This window comes from Colletotrichum phormii (genome assembly GCF_030913505.1).
Source record: "Colletotrichum phormii strain CBS 102054 chromosome Unknown BDP81scaffold_10, whole genome shotgun sequence".
Taxonomy (NCBI): domain Eukaryota; kingdom Fungi; phylum Ascomycota; class Sordariomycetes; order Glomerellales; family Glomerellaceae; genus Colletotrichum; species Colletotrichum phormii.
This window is the reverse complement of record NW_026851452.1, coordinates 717,603-734,590: the sequence shown is the minus strand read 5'-3', so window position 1 is coordinate 734,590 and position 16,988 is coordinate 717,603. Positions and strand designations below refer to the sequence as shown.

The following is a 16,988-nucleotide window of genomic DNA, read 5'->3' as shown; positions in this document are numbered from 1 at the left end:
GCCGGAACGTACCGAGGCCTGTTGTTGAAAGTTCAAGCAAAACACGGAACCCTTAGATGGAATAAAGTCACTTCGTCGTCAAGGAGACCACCCATTGATTTCGCCTACGCTTTCAACATGTGCTCTCACAGAGAAGAGAGTTCAGATGAACCCTTCACCCCTTTTAGGGCAAAACTTCATTGCGTTACATCCCGATGTCACTGTCCTTCCACAATGCCGTGCCGAGTTCTGGTTCTGCCTAATTTTTTTGGGAAATTAATGCGTGCCACATGGGGGCCGGATTCCGGATGGGGAGGTAGGGTTATACGACATAGCATTCAACACGATAATACATTGTGAAATGACGGTACTACCCCAGCTGGGATGGACGGGGAAACCCAGAAAAGGGGACGAGCGAAGGGAAAAAAGATGATAAAGATTTTTTCTTCTTTACATCGAATGCAGAGGAGCGGCATGCTCGGCCCGGCGCAACGACGACCCCTTTCAAGAACAGTTTGCAATACTGAACGAACCGATGATACTCACCAGCGAAGTTGCGGCTCTTCACCAGTTACCCTCCATCGAGGACTACCGTCAACTTATCAACCATCCAATGCCGCGCCCGTCAACTAGCTCACACAGCCCCAAAAGGTCTCGTCTAGCTTGAAAAACGACGATGAAGAAGAAAAAAAGTCAACCCCTCTTGCCGAAATGTTGCAATTCCCAACCTTCAATTGGACATAGGAGATGAACTCCAACAAAGAGTGCCGAGCTCTTCCGGGTTTGATGTTCGTCCCAAAATCATGCTCTTGGGGCACTGAGGTACCCTCTACCTGCCCGAACGGCCTTGGACGTCTGTCCGTATCTTCCATCCCAACCCTCTGTTCTAGAACTGTTCTATCCGATATTTAAGCTTTGTGCAACTATGCGAGAGAAGGAGGAACATTCCACCTGTCATCATCATCTTCTTCTTCTCCGAGTACTTTTGCCCGGTTCTTCACTACCACAACCTAGCCGAACCCACAAGACCCGAAAGCCGAATGAAGAACAGACGGAACCCGGAAGTTTTACAACTCTTATCCATGATTCTGGGCAGAATCAAAAGACCACGGAACCGGCCTTGTTGTCTCTTTTCTCCATCACGTAAATTGAACAGCATCTTGGCGCGGGCCCCGAGTTGCAGACTAACTGCTGATTAATAAAAATAATCCCTCTTCCAGATGAAAGGCAAGTCTCACGCAGCGCGCAGAAACCAAAACGCGGACGCCTCGTCGTCGGATTCGCCACCACCAACCCAAGGAACCTGGAAGGGAAAAAAGGGTCCCCCACCCGAATTCGACATCCGGAAAGGCGCGGCGGCGTACGTGCGTCAACGGCATAAAACTACGAGTGGAGCCCCCGGACTTTGACGTACCGGAAATCCCACGTTCACACACACACACACCCCCAGTCCAACCGTACAAACCTTCAACCTTATTATCTCTTTTCTCATTTTCTTTACTTTACCGAATACGCTCGTCAAAAACACATACCTAGCTAGAGAGATCGAGAGAACAAAAAAAAAAAAAGACACGAAAAAAGACAATGAGCTTGCGGTCAATACTAGGCGGCGGCCGAGTAAAAAAGCCAAAACCAAAGCCGAAGCCATCAGCTTCGCCACGGAAGAACAGCGGGACAAGTAGTAATAGCCCCCGCAAGTCCGCCGGCGGCAGCAGCAGCAGCACCAACAAAAAGAAGACCACCGCCACCCCATCAGACGTCCAAGATGACAACGGCTACTACGACGACAACGACGACGACTTTTTCCACGACAGGCTCGACGACGCAGGGCTCGTCGCGGCGCTGGCGACGGACATGTCGCTGCGCGACGTCGTCCAGGCCGTCAAGTACACCCGCACCCGCATGTTCGGCCCCGTCCCCACGGAGGCGGCCGGCATGAACTCCACGCGCATCGCCGAGGTGCTCAATTACCGCAGAGCCATGCCGGGCATAGTGACAACATCGCACCTCCATGCGCTCCTCGCCTCTCCAACGGCAGTGGAGCGCGAGGTCGCAGAGTTGCAGCGCGGCGGAGCGCTTCGCAAGATTTACGTGCAACGTCGCGGCGGCCTGGGCGAGGCCCTCATCCAGACGTCTGAACTGGAGGACATGATTGCCAAATCGGCCAAGTTAGACCAAGACGCAAAGACCGCCTATGTGAAGTTCCTACGGGAGAATCCCCTGGCGCAAACGATGCCGCGCCTGGCCTGTGGCGGCCACAAACAGGCCGACGCCCTGGTGCGGGCCGGGTTCCTGACATCCAGCATACATCCGCAGCACGTAAACACACCTTTGATGAACTTACATCTGCGCCCGGAGGACCGCGGTAGCCTGATGAGCATCCAGGCCGTCTCCCGCGCAGCGTCCGGAAGCTTCGACGCCGTGGGCGGGCAAGGAGGAATACACGCCGCGGGTGGTGGGGGAGGGGCGCCGCGTCTATCCCGCGGCGGCGGCGCCGCCGACGCGTCATCATCATATTCGGGGGCCGAATTCACCATCGCGGTGCCCGGGAACGGGTCGTTTCTAAAACTGACCGCCGCCGCCGTGGAGCACCTCACCCAGCTCCTGGCCAAGTCGCAATTTAGGGAGATGCCCGTGTCTATGCTCCGGGAGCGGTGGGAGGGTGGCGTAGCCCGTGACGAGGCACGCCTCGCAAGGAAGGCCAGGGGAGAATTCGCCGGCGTGCTGCCGGGGCGGACCAAACGATGGAAGGAGTTTTACGGTTTGGAGTTCAACTGGGTGTTGGAGGAGGCCATGGGCGCCGGTCTTGTGGAAGTCTTTGAGACACGGAGCGTAGGTAGGGGAGTCCGCCTGCTGTGATACAGGTGATCGTGAGACTCCCGGAGTCCGTGTACGCCGTGTACGGTTGTCTTGCGCAGCGGGGGAAAGGTTTTAAGCTTGATACCGTGGAAATCCCAAATGTTCTTCGACCAGTCGCCAGAGGCCCAATGTTGGGAAAACGACGTCGATGTAACCTGCCTCTTGACAACCTGCCGTGTCGCTTAGCGCCCTCACGTCGACTTGACTGGGATGCCATGACCGCCTCCTGGCATGTTCGTCCGAGTGTCGTTTCTCTGAAAATTCTTAGATAAGGAAAACAAAAAACCCATAGAGATGGAGCTTTTGTGGTACGTATAAGATACTTCGATCGAGTCAGTTGCCATTAGTTACTGCTAAGAGCATCTCTTTCGTAATTTAAGAAGAGAAATACTTCCCTACTCTCGAAATACATCATTGAACCGCTACAAAGACGGCAAACCCGTGAAGGTTGCGTGGCCAGCTTGAAAGGGGAACAAGCCTGTTGATTAGTGAAGCTTCCCCAGAACCCTGGCTCCCTGTCGATTGCTGCCAAGCACGGGATTTGTTGTAAAGGGTGAAGGGTCGCACTGGAAGGCGAGGCGGAGGGGTGATGCGGCTCCAGGTTCACCTAGGTAAATCCTAGGTATTGGGAGTTTGATCTTCCATGCTTCGCCCAGTTGCGGAGCAGCGTGCAACTGGACCAACGTTTAGACGAGAAGTGCCGGGTTTTTAATGCGACTTCGTTAAGTAGAAGACTCTTGAGTCATGGAACGGACCTGCGAGAGCCAGAGCATATTCGAATGTCAACCGCCTCTCATCCGTTCTTTGCATCGATTTGCGTGCTGCTGTCAAAAGTTGAAAGGCTTGGGACCTAAGGTGTGGTTGGTAGCAGAAAGCGACACACACCATTGTTTTGCCTCCACATGGAAGACCAAACAACACACTGCATTGGCGAAATCGCCAAAAATTTCGGGTTGTATTTGAGGTTTTCGAAACTTACACAAAGGCTGTGTGGAGAGAGAGACGATAGTGTATGTCCATCTGCAGCTAGTGTTCCAGAGTATAGTATTGTCCGGGCGAAAAGATGTTGGCTCACAATTGTCAAATTGTCATACCTCACTGCAGTCCACCATCCGAGGTCGGGTCCACGGGAGAGCATGGAAAGCTAATCCAAACTCACCCAATCAGCCAAGATACTTCGGATGTCATGGCAGCCGCGCAAGAGTCAAGATATCTTGCCTAGTCAGGATCTAGAGAGCTCGTTAATCAAAAGAGCGTTTGTTCAAATTCATCAGAGATCGTCAGAGAGAACATGATCCAAGATCGACTGTTGCCCGGTAGGCTAACGTAGCTAAGCTTACCAGGGCAAAGTGCTCGAAACTTCAACTTTCTCCTGGGGGCGTAAGACGTTGCAGCTTGCCTGCGTGCATTAACCAAACGTAGAAAAAGCAATTTTGAGGTGCAGTCTGGGGGACGGATACCGACTTTGAGTCCCAGTCAGACGTAGTGAGGTAAATTGAGCTTGGGCCATCGTCTGTGCTTCTATTTGAGCTCGTGGAACGCTCGCTTTTGAAGGACGTCCAAGTTCCAAGGCCCTCGGTCCTATGTTGATGTGGACAGAGGATCGAGGTGCTAAGCATGGTGAGGCACTTGCGCAACCATCCTGCGACGTGGGAATGCGGAGACGGAGCAACGCATAATGTCAGGTTCATCGGATGACGGGAACACAAAAGTACGGGGTAAGGTCTGGCAGTGATACATGAACCTCCGGCACAACGGCTCGCCGAGAGTGCCCCGGTGTCGGGGGTTCTGCCATCCCGCCCGTTATTCTCTGAACGTTTTCTGCTCGGCCAACAGATAGATTGATGGCCTGAGCCCTAGACTCAGAGATGCAATGTCCAATGCCAATTCAAAGGAGGAGGGGCTTCGTAGGATTCGTGCGACGGGCCCAGGCTCTGGAGATTGCCAGACCAGGGCCATGGTCGGGTTGTGCTTCATTGGCGAATGAGATTCGGCGGGGAATGGACGAGGCTGCAGCGGTGCAGCTAAGGTGTTTGTTGTCACACAGACTTTTACGCCAACAGCGTCTTCTCCAACTCTGGGTCGTGCTAGGAAGCTTGCCGGAGACGGCTCCTGCAGACGTGCAGAAAGTGTAGCATATGATGGCTGTTACCGACGTCTTAGTTCGGCGTGTCTAGTAGAAGATTTGCGCACGGGGACGCCACACATGGCAGCTCGTTGGCTGGAAGAGGTAGTGATGTGATGGCATCCGGAAATTACAGCGTGGTCCGTCCATATGGGGGTCTCTGGCAATTCGCAGACGTTGTTTGATTGCAACCACGGTTGGGCACTTTAAAGTGTTTGCCCCCAGTCATTCCATTTGCCGCGCTCTGTCCAATTGTTGATCGAGTCAACGTTGTCGCTGAATCTGTGGATTCGGGGACAGATCGAGAAAGCACCGAGGGTGATGGGCGGGTCTACGGAGTAGAGGAGGCCTGGAGGATGGAGATGGTCCATGGATAATGGGAACCCGAGCTGTTGGTGCTCGTGGAAAATCCGTACGAAGTAGGCCTCTTTTGGTGGCGGTGGTGCAGTGACGCGTATCCGTAGCCATCCTGTGCTACCCAGAACACATACTTTGCACAAATTTGCGAGAGACAAAGAAGCAGACATGTGGCAGCACCGTGTCTCGGCGTGGGATGGACAGGTGAGGCTGCGCAATATCACCACAGGTCGTTACATGAGCACATTGTGCTCTGGATGCTGACGGCGGATTCTTGCTGCTGTTGCTGCTTGCTTGAGGGTTGGAAAGCACGCGCATATGCGTGGGACGGTGGTACGAAGCTCGCACATGTGCATCCGCGTCTTGTCGTAGATCAAGTGCCGTCGGTCCCAGCGAGGAAGACGATCCATCATCCCACAAGCTCTCTCTCGCAGATGCAAGCCAGTTTGGGATTTGACAGCAGGGGCCTTTGAAGTATCCCGAGACCTAGAGACCAAGTAGCGGCCAGGAGTCAGGCCACAGAGCGTCGTGGCTTATCATCCATGGTCGATGAGGGAGGGATATAGTAGTGCCGTGTCTTGGGACTTGTGCTTTGTGCTGTGCGAAGCAATGGCCGTGGTCCAAGTGCTCGCGCAGTCTCTCGCGATTAAAGGGGCGTCCCAATGTGCTGAGTACCTCTGATGGTGGTAGCTCGTGGCGGCACCGTGTATATGCTGGGACTAAGCTGGAAAGGGATTCCCCCCTTGCTGTTCCTGAGTTGAGCGATGGTCCTTGCAGGGGATGCGACAGGGATAGAATCTCCAAGTCTGGGTACCAATTTGACGATGAGCAGGCTAGCGAGGGAAAACTTCCTGGATTGGGCTGCGGGCGTTTTGATGAGTAGTGTATCTCTTGGACGTTGTCTTTAGTACCTGACTAGTTACTGATGGGGAACCAGTTCGTGACGGATTGGAGGAAGAGAGAATACCTAGGGCAGAAGAGAGAAATGGTGGGTTTTTTTTTTTCGTGTCAAGGCCGGCGAGAGTTGCACGTGCTAATCGAACCGTGAATAGCGGGGAGGGGATGGGGAAATCTCAACTGTGTTGCACGCCCTTCTCAGCCCTGGCCGGCCAGCTGGAGGGGTGAAAAGGAAATGTAAGTGTTGAAAGGGAAAAATCAGAGACGAGGGAATGACACAGACACGAGAAAGACAAGCGATAAACGGGGGGGGGGGGGCAGGACCGCAACTTGCAAGAGACCAGGGGAGGCAACATCTCTCCCTCCTCCCCTTTTTGTGTTTATTGGTATTTGGCACGAGTATTTCGTACATGGATATTGCCCATCTCACCCGTGACCCCGGTTACATCTTGTCTTTTCCTTCCTTTTCCCCCTTCTCATGCCACGAGCTCTTACTTCTGGGGACTACGGAGTAGACAAGCTCGATTGAATCAGAGACGATTGTTTCCTTCACGATTTGCAGTTATCACGTCCCGCAATCTTACTTGACGCCGATATCGAGGATCGTCACTTTGTCACTGGTTTTGGCAGCTTATCCCTCTAATCCTATTGCGCAATACTCCCCGTTGTCGGCATATCCAAGCACAACTTTTTGTGGATTCCTCACAAGCTCCCGACCAGAAAAAGCAAAGAATGGTTTAACGGTACGTATAGGGGTCCACTGTTCTTTTACACTCCTGCACCCTGTCATCAGTCCGCTACTTTGCCCCGGGCAAGTAGGACCAACGAAGAGAGGAGGAGACGACGGAGAGGAGAAGAGGACGAGGAAGGTGGCAGCAGCAGCAGCAGCAGCTCTCTCTCTTTTCCAGGTTCTTTCCCACTTGTAATAATACCTAGCAAAAGGGAAAAGGGAAAAGGGAAAGAAAGAACGTCCAACATTGGACATCCGCCGCATCGAGGACGCGCCTAACACGGACCAGTCAACAGACCTTGGGCTTTCGAGGAAACGATACCACTGGTCTGGACTATCCGACTTTCGACCTCTTTCACTTCCAAAGTCCCCCCCCTCTCCTGCCAGCCGCCCACGTTTACTTCGTCCACTATCCGTACCTTACGTTTAGTCGTCTACTTCCACGACCACACGTCCAGATCGCTCCCAACTTATCCGACGGACCTGTCTAGTACCTTCAGCCACTCCTTTTTTACCTTCCTCGCAGTCCACGTCTTTGCACACAGCGACCATTTCCCGCTTACATTGCCGTCCACTGCACTAATCGCACCGAAACGCACTTTTCATCACCACATTCACTCACGCCTTCTCCATCTTCTCGGCCAAACACTCCTTCCTCATCTCGCCTCGCCGTGCGCTTCTACCTCACGCTTTCCCTCTCCTTTCCCTTGACTGTTGACTGTGGGAACGCCTCAATTAAGTTGACTCTTCGCCTTGTTCGATTTCGCCGCCGCCGCCTCTTCCTTACGGATACCTTAACTTACCTCACGGATACTCCGCCAAGACCAAGAGACGCAAACAAGCCCACCGCTCGAGACTCGGATCTCTCCTTTCCACAAACCATCGCAACTCCATCGGCATCACAGAGCTCATCGCATCCGCCAGCTCTCAGACTTGACGCAATTCCGTCCCAACTGTACCTTACCGCGGCCCCTTTCGAATATCTTTCCGCACTTCGTCACCCAAACTCTGTGGGATTGTTTCCTACTTGTCCTTTGTGAAGCTCAGACGCTCCGAAGCTACAGCGAATCCGCGTTCGCAAATCCCGCGCCCAGCGCTGCTGTCGAAACATTTCCACTCGACGAAACCAACCCCTTCCCTTCCTCCCGCGTCCACCTCAATTTTTTGCCTTTCCCCGACCTGCCGCCCAATCTGAGTACCCGTCGCCATCCCAGTCCTGCGACTCTAGCTGCGCGAGACACCAGAGGCACCGTGCTCTGCAGACAGACGAAAAAGAACACCCAAGCCGTACGCCGCGCGCCGCCCGCTAGCGCAAGGAATACAGCTCGACGACAAGAAAAATTCCACTACAGTCAGACCTTTGTTTTCCCTCCGCACTTGGTTCCATCAGAGCCGACAGGGCCCCCGTTTGAACCGCAAGGAACACTCTACGAGAAATACGAAGCCACCTCGATCCCAGGATTCCCCCTTCAAATCGCTTGACGCTGCCTTTCTCTCTTCTCACCAACCCCATCTCGGCCCACCGCCAAACACGACAACACGGCGTCGTCCACCGCTTCATCTTTTGGTAAGTTTTTTCCCTTGGTCCTTCCTCCCTGCTCCTACCCGCTCCGCCCCTTGGGATCGCCCTTATGCCGGCGCATCTGCAAGTCATGCCCAAGTCCCGTGCCCGCTGCCTTAATTGTCATGGTCCAGGTGCACTGACAACCCTCCTGCCAGTAGAGCCCCCAATCCGATGAAAACTTCCCACGTCACTCTATACACCCTCAACGCATAATAACGTTTCATACGTCCCTGTTCTCGAATTGGTCCAGAGTGCTGTGATACAGGCATATTCGCAGGCCAGGTCCCCGTCCGCACTCGTGGTTTTCGGACGAATACAACCCACGCTAAGACGTCTTTTTCTTATCGACGTAATCAACATCCCGACGATCACCCACCCTCTTCAACACTCCGAGTTCATGGACCGACCACTTTCTCAACTGCTCTCGACAATCTAGAAGGCTGCTTGCCCGACTCGGGACTTCGTAGTTACGTACGGATCACGGCTCCTTCCCTTTCAATCGTTCAACGAAATGGCGACTCTCCCACGGCCGGACCCGCCAACCATGGCTCTGCCCGCTCTTCCTGTACCGAAAACGAGAAAAAGTACTGGGGGCATTCCGACGACAGCTTCCAGGGCCCCGTCAACACCGAACTCCAAAAGTGGCCTCAGAGCTCCCTCCGCCGGCTTCCTGCCTCCCACAACCCCGGCACCTACCTCGGCCCTTCCGCAACCACGTACGGCCTCTGCCATGAGCAATTCTTCTGTGCGGACGTTGCGTAAGACAGTGAGCATCAACTCATTCCCCCAGCCGCCTCGAGGCGACAATCGCATCAGTAGCCTCCCCCCGAGTCCACTTGGTGCTGACTCCTCACGGAACTCCACACGCAAGTCAAAGGGCTCCGTAGCGTCGACATATTCGCAAAGCAACGGCGCACCGAGTCTGTTGAACAACAGCGCCGAGGGCAAGTCAATATCAAGCGCAAGTGTGCGTATGTCCGATGGCCTCATCAGCATCTCTTCACCGCCCCAAAGCAGGAGCTCTTCTGCCCAGGACTCATATTCAACTTCTGCGACGACGTATGATGACCCTATCGATGGAGTGGCATCAAAATCCTCATCTGACGGCAGCAGTGATAAGAGAGGTTCCAGACTTGACGGCAAGGGTAATGTGATTGTCAGTGTGAGAGTGAGGCCAGACGCGAGCGGAAACGAGAACACCAAAGCCGAGGGCGAGTGGATGGTTGATGGACGCAAGTCTCTAGTTGCGTATAGAGGAAAGGAAGGCGGAGACTACTTTTATGGTGAGATTTTGTTGCTCTGGACAAACTATCCATTCTCTTCTAACCCGAAGCGTTAGATAATGTCTTTACGACACACGACGACAACAGCCGAGTATACGACTGCTTAGCAAAACGTCTAGTCCGCCGTGTGATGGAGGGCTACCACGGAACGGTTTTCGCATACGGTATGACTGGTACCGGAAAAACGTTTTCGATGCAAGGAACCGCCTCCTCGCCTGGTGTAATCCCGCTCGCCATCACAGATATCTTTTCTTACATCAGAGAGACACCATCCCGCGAGTTCCTCCTTCGCGTCAGTTATTTGGAGATTTACAACGAAAGAATTCACGACTTGCTCAGTATGTCAACTGGGCCCGGCGTAGCGGCTGGCGGACAAGAAGAAATCAAGCTACGCGAGGACAGCAAGCGCGGAGTTTACGCCAGTCCCTTGAAGGAAGAAATTGTTCAGAGTCCTACCCAGCTTCTCAGGGTAATTGCGCGTGGAGACCAAGCGCGTAGAACTGCAAGCACCCAGTTTAATGCGAGGAGCTCCCGAAGTCATGCAGTCGTACAAATCGTGGTGGAGAGCCGAGAGCGGATACCAGGGAACCCCGGAGGCGGCGACAGCAAAAGATCAGGAATGCTCCCCGGCGGCGTGCGAGTATCAACACTGAGCTTGATCGATCTCGCTGGATCCGAGAAGGCTGCCGAGTCCAAAGAGCGAAGAACCGAGGGCTCGCACATCAACAAGAGTTTGCTCACTTTGGGCACTGTCATCTCCAAACTCTCCGAGCACAAGGACAAGGATGGAAAGGCGGCCGACAAGGACGGGAAGCATCTGCCTTATCGCGACAGTAAGCTGACCAGGCTTCTGCAAGGCGCGTTGTCAGGCGGATCGCTGGTGAGCATTCTTTGCACCATCCAGATCGGCGCGGCTGGCAGTGCTGCTTCCTCGAACTCCCACACATCAGAGACAATCAACACCCTCAAATTCGCGTCCAGGGCAAAGAATAATATCGTCAGTCATGCCAAGAAAGCGGAAGAGGCTCTCGGAAGCGGTGGCGACGGCGGTGCGAGAGTCCTCCTGGAGCGCTACCGCATGGAGATCCTCGACTTACGGCAACAGCTCGACACACAAGCCAAGGAAAAGAATTCAAACTATGCCGAGGAGGAAAGAGAGCGAGACGTCTTAGAGGAGAAGGCCCGTGAACTTGAGGCTGAGCATCGGCATGAAGAGCAAATGCTCGAAATGCAGCTGGCTCGCACAGCGCTCAAGGAACGGATCGATCACCTTAACCGTCTGATCTTGAGTTCCAAATCAATCGGCGTCAACGTCGGCGGTTCTTACAGCGCTCTGGGCATTCACCCTCGGTCCTCAATGGCATCAGCAAGATCATCATTGGCCACTTCTAACGGCGGCAGGCCACTGCTCGAAAGGACAGCATCAATGACATCGGCGTCATCAACCATAGGCCGTCGTTCTAGCGAGCGATCGAGTGGAGGTCAACGTCAATCTAGTGGCGAAGGAGGGATTGTAACAGACGATGACAGCATTGGCGAATATGGTGATGGAAGCGCCTCTTTATCAGCTCAGAACCGCGCTCTACAGGCCGACTTGGCAGACAAGACAAGATACATCCAGACGCTGGAGAAACGGCTTATGCAGGCACGAAGAGCCAGTTCCTCGAGGACCTCAGTTGGCTTCTCTGCCCCGAATAAGGGCATCATGGTCGGAGAAGACCACAGTGTGTCGACGCTATTGCGGGAGAAGGACGCCGAGATTGCAGAGCTTCGGGCTCGACTGGACGACAAGGATCGCATGCTGGGCGCGCTTCGGTCTGCAGCGCGTTCTCGAGACACGGCAGAGGGCCACACCGATGGCAGGACATCGGCTCTATACGAACACAGCCCACCACCGACGGTGAACCCGCCACCAGCACCATCCGCCGCCCACAACACGCCTCGCAAGCGCACCAAGAGTGTCGATGAGATGAGCAAAATCCTGGACGAGATGATCCAGGACCGTGTCGAAACGGGCCATCTTGTAAAGGGAGCTCGAGGAAGCATTCGCGTCGTTAGCGATCGTAAGCTTGAGGTGCACCCAGAGTTGCCAGCGAATCTCGAGCCCCTCCGGAAGGCAGCATCGTTTGATGAAACCAACAAGGTCTCGATGATGGGCATGTGAGAGGGTCTCTGTCCTGTCGGAGGTGTTAGTTTCAACGTTTTTATCTGGTAGTGGGAATGGTTGGACTTCGCGGGGATGCCTCACGGGGCCAGAAAGGCGTTCAGGAAAGATCGATAACGATCTGATTTTGTTTTTTCTTTTCTTCTTATACCCTACACTTTACTTCGCCGCGGTCGCTGGCTGGAAAGACGGCGGTTCAAGTCACCCTCTTTCGACGCCAGCCGAGACTGTCGGTCTGTTTTATTAGCGTACTGATACGTCCACGAGGAAGGAGTCGGCAGAGATTTCAGGCACTACGACCACGTCGTAGTGCCATGGGCAGGCTCGGGATATTGATATTGGCATAGGTTTCAGAGAGAAGGGTGGGAAAAGCGACGAGGCCTGCCAGTGGCAGTTTAATATTGGATTGATGGATGATTATGATGGCTCACGTACATCAGAAAGCAGGCCTGGTCAGCTAGCTAATAACGGATGAGCGGCTTACGACATCCAGAAGAAGAGAATACCATGATCCATCAGATGCCACTGTCCTACCCGTACCCGTAACCGTGGCTGTGATCGTAACCGTACCCAAACAGATGATATGATTTTGGGTGCGTTTGGTTTACATGCCTTCTTGGACCTACAACGCGCGTAAAGACTCGACCTTGGAGAGAAATTGCGCCAAATCGCGAGGGGCCGTCAGTGTGACGGTCCTCGCGGATTGCTGCATTCTGTTTGCTTCCCGGTGCAAGTGTTGCCAAGTAACTGACCACCAAACCCATTGTGATCTCTTCTGTTTGATGGCAACGCAGGTCGCCTCACGAGACGGGTACTAGCCGGAATTTCGTGACCCAAGATCACAAGAGGAGGGGGTGACCCTTTGGGGGGGGCAAATCTCAACGCCATATCGCGGGGGGACTTGGCCATGGAGGAGGCGGGCCGCATGTTAGTCGCGATATCAGATCAAGGCGTTCTTAGTTTTACCCTTAGCGCGAGTTCTCTCATCTCACGCAAAGGATGATTATAGACTTTTTCCCCAACGGCAGCAAGGCTGGCAAATGGAGAAAAGTAATTATCACAGATATCACAAAGTCATCACATGGGACATTACACAATCGTAATCTCGGTGATTCCAGCCCACCAATTTTAAATCAAGTGCTTCTTTAGGGGAGCAAAACAGAGTTTGTATGGGATGGAGGTTTCCCAAGACGGCGGTTTGACGAGGCGCGATCGGAAGGAGGAGGGGGTGTGAGCTTGGGGCGGGCGCGCGAATCCGCGAGGAGCTTATTTTTAGTCTGCTTTCCTCGCTGATTTTGAGATGGGAATTTTGTGGTTGGGAGAGAGGCTAGTTTAGCTGGTCCGAAAAAAGAAAAGGGAGGGGGGATGCCTGTGATGGTAAGCGGGAAAAAGGAGCAAAAGAGCATTAACGTTGGGTGTGGTTTGAAGTTCTTTCCCGTGTGGCTTAGGGGTTTTGGAGGGGAAGGACCGAGACGGAGAGATCGCGGGCGCACGGTTGGAGCGAGCGAGCACGGGCGCGGCGCGCGTTGAATGTAATTTGGATTGATGGTGTTGATGACTGATTGTACTTTTGGTGAGATGTGATAAACTGCTGAGCAGAGAGTGTGTTTGGTTGCCATTTGGAAAGGAGGCTGAATGGGAGTTTGGGACAGGGACACGGGTTCGAGAGGGGATGTGAGGGAGCGGCTGATTTGAGTTTCTGATGATGAGAGTTGACTCGGATGAAGCCTTGAAAGGTCGAGAGCCTGAATCATGCCTCGTTCGTTTTCGTTATTTTCTTTTTCTTCTTCTTCTTGTTTACCTTTTGCTCCCCCTACGCTCTGTAGCTGTGATGGGTCGTTTGGTGTTTGTTCGCGTAAACTCTGAATAGAGACAATGTCATTGACGTGTGTGCGCCTTGCCATGGAGCCTTTCTTGATTGAACAGGGGACAGTCGGGAGTGGGGTTTGCGAGGTTCGTTGTTTCCCTGGTTGCCTGCCGGGTACGGGCATGGGCGCGGTTGTGCTGATTGACGATGATGGATCGCAATATCAAAAAGTGTTTTGATATGACGCAAATGGGGACTTGCACCCCCAGCCCCGACTATGGCGATCTGCAAGAAAAAAAGGACGAAACTTAAATTGATGCAAATGACTCTCTGTCTCTTGTGTCTTATGTCAATCACTGATCATCGACGAGTCGTTGGCCTCTTTTCTCTTACTCTCCCTGTTTCTCTCGTGGAGCCGTGTCTCTCAGCTGCCGTCTGTCTGTCTCGGTCAGTGGGGTGTTATTGCTGATCCTTTTTGGTGGTGCCTGGACGATCTTGTGACGTGAGCACAACGATGCTGTGTTTGGTCAGTTGAAGAAGTTGTTTGCTTCCTCCTGCCTTTGTGAGAGATCACACAGTTCCAGGAGGAGGGGTCAGTTGTACGACATTGTACCATTCTCCCCGTCCCACGATAGTGATTGTGATGGTGACGTCTTGTTTTGCAGCTTGCTGAGTATTTTACCTTTGGCTTCGCTGATTTCCTCGTAATTGGGTCACACTTCAAGGTTTCAACGGCGCGGGCGGGAAAGCCGAGCTAAGATGCCACTTTAAAAAAGTGCTCCACGACAGCGTGACAACGAGCAAGGTACCAGGACGGCGGATCACGCGCGCGCGGGGAGAAAAAAAGATGAAGTAGAGCAGATTTTCTCTTTCCAACGGCCCGGTGTATGTCAACGCTCAGCAACCCAGTTTGTGCAGCAATCCGGATACCTTTCTCTGTGTGGTTTTTTTTTTTTTTTTTTTTTTTTTTTTTTTTTTTTTTTTTTGCTCGGAATTGAACCCAAAATTGAGGGATCCAGAAAGGGGTGGCGACAAAGGTGTACGTTCCCCATCTTTGATGTCGACGTGCGGCCTTCTGGATTTGGAGGTGCGGATATGTACTTCGTAGGTGTGTGCTTCGAATCATGGCATCTTTGTAACGACCAGTCCGAGCCTATTACGGCGGCCCTGTCCCCTTGCAAGGTGCAGATGCAGATGCAGGAGCGCGTTGGAGGATACGGACTTGCGAAAGAGGAGCCAAGCGGACGGGATGAGGAAGATACCTGTGTCCGTGATAGTGGAAGTCGAAGATTGAGGGTGAAGGGACGGTGGGAAAAGGAGCCATCAAACGGTCCCGCAATCCCATCACAAATATCCCGAAGGACCGTCTTATGACCTTTTTGGGAATGAGCGAACTGTGAGCCGCGCTTGATCGTTAATGATGAGTTGACACTCGTGACACTGACAGCCGAGAGGGGGAGGAACGCGCCTTCAGATTTTCAGAGAAAGGAAGTGATGACCGTCTTCGGGAGGAGGTCCGGGAGGAATAAGATGGAGGTGCGGCGACCGAGATGCCCAATGGGAGGCCGGAGATGGGAGTGAGAGCGCCGAAAGGAGAAGAGAGACGTTGCGGGAGGGCACTGGTTACGTCTTTTGATTGGTCTGTTGGGGATGGGAAGGGGCGGATCTCATCCGAGGACCCCTGCGGCTCAGGGACACGAGAATGCGGGCTCTGACTGGCTGCTTCATTGCCTCCTTCTTGGACTGCCACCCCCCCGGACATTCTGAAACGTGCTAAAATCGTGACCGGCGACTACATGAGGTGGGGGGGCGGAGGGGGGGGGGGAAGGTGGGAAAAGCTGCAATTGGGAGTTGCAACTTCCTCCGCCCAACACCACACTTCCACACTTCTTTTAGCAAGCACGAAGTTTAGGTACCTAGCACCTGCTGTATGTGGATGGCATATGCACATTACCAGGAAAATACTTGCGCGGCGGGTAACCCTTGAACCATCGGCTTCCTTTTTGGGAACTTACTCAGCGCGTACTCGACCGGTCCCTGCAAGCCAGTGTTGCAGATGAGATGCTCCATTGCTCGCAGCTCCCCCTTCTGTCCTCGCAAAACCTCGGTCTCCTCTTGGAGGCGGATTTCCCACTTCTTCCTACGGAGTACGGCTAGATTGGTTTGGGGCTCGTTGTTGGGCTCCGTCTGTCAAGGTTGCGTTGCTCTCGAGGCTCGAAAAAGCTACTGCCCACTCTTAATCGTGTTGCAACTTTGGCCGCGAGGTTCCGACTCTCGCGAAACCAGCCATGCCGCATGCGAAATACAACGCCAACCCTTCACCCGCCCGTCACATTGTAGGGACGTGTCGACGGTTTTTGGGCTTCTTTGGCATTTGCTTGGGTTCAACCGTGTGGTCACTACTGCGGGATCGCCTTGGGTATGGCGATCCCGTGGGATCTCCCTCGCTTCTTGCTTCTTCTGGCTCCCCAGCAATAGTGAGAGCAACATTGGAGCAATGACACGACGTGAAAGGGCCAGCTGAAGATGAGGGGCTTTGAGGGGAAACCCTGAATTGACTTTCTATTCGGGGGTCGATCATGATGCTGCAAGAATCAGAAACCCCGTCCTGCCCAGCCTTGGACGATCTGCTATTACTGCTCTGCTGCTCTTACTGCTGCTCTTACTGCTGCTCCCTTCACCATGGAACCGCGCACTGCCACGCGGCCGCTTCGGTTCGTCGTTTCGCAGTCGGGTTTTCTGGGGTGGTCAGCTATTGTATCCGTACATCGTCATACCTTACGTCGAGCACACCGGCTTTGGCGGGTTTCGTTGGTCCACTTCATCACCGCCGTTGCAATTGAGCCTAAAAAGGGCAGAGACAAAAAAGAAGGACGATCATCAGGCTGAATGCTATCCGTAAAACCCGCTGGAATGGATTAAGTGGCACCGGGTCCCCCAGACTTGCCTTTCTCTTTCACGTCTTACCCCAACCCAGACAGAAAGAAAGCGAGAGGAGCAAAAGTCTTTGTCCTTTGTTGCAAACGCAAGGCCCCCGACACCCGAGTTTCTTTTAGACGAGCACCACCACCATAGAAAAGCAAGAGGTCAAGGCATTGACAGCAACAGCTGACACCTCATCCCACGGACATTGACGCTGCATTTGCGCTTCACTCGCACACAACACGACTCCTCCTAGACTCTCTTGGAGCTCTGACACCTCTTGTCCTCCCAATCCTCCCGT

At 53.5% G+C, this 16,988-nt stretch overlaps 2 protein-coding genes across 2 annotated transcripts; both read left to right on the top strand.

Annotated features, from left to right (window-relative positions):
* Positions 1-213: 213 nt before the first annotated feature.
* BDP81DRAFT_481246 (serine-threonine protein kinase 19-domain-containing protein) lies at positions 214-3,259 on the top strand (the record flags this gene model as incomplete). Its single annotated transcript, XM_060594960.1, has 2 exons — positions 214-218; positions 1,569-3,259. The coding sequence occupies 2 exons, from the start codon at positions 214-216 to the stop codon at positions 2,836-2,838; spliced, it is 1,275 nt and encodes a 424-aa protein (XP_060445233.1). The 3' UTR covers positions 2,839-3,259.
* A 5,796-nt stretch (positions 3,260-9,055) lies between these two features.
* BDP81DRAFT_461074 (kinesin motor domain-containing protein) lies at positions 9,056-11,958 on the top strand (the record flags this gene model as incomplete). Its single annotated transcript, XM_060593725.1, has 2 exons — positions 9,056-9,794; positions 9,851-11,958. 2 exons carry the CDS (start codon positions 9,056-9,058, stop codon positions 11,956-11,958), a joined length of 2,847 nt encoding a protein of 948 aa, XP_060445232.1.
* Between the last annotated feature and the right edge of the window lie 5,030 nt (positions 11,959-16,988).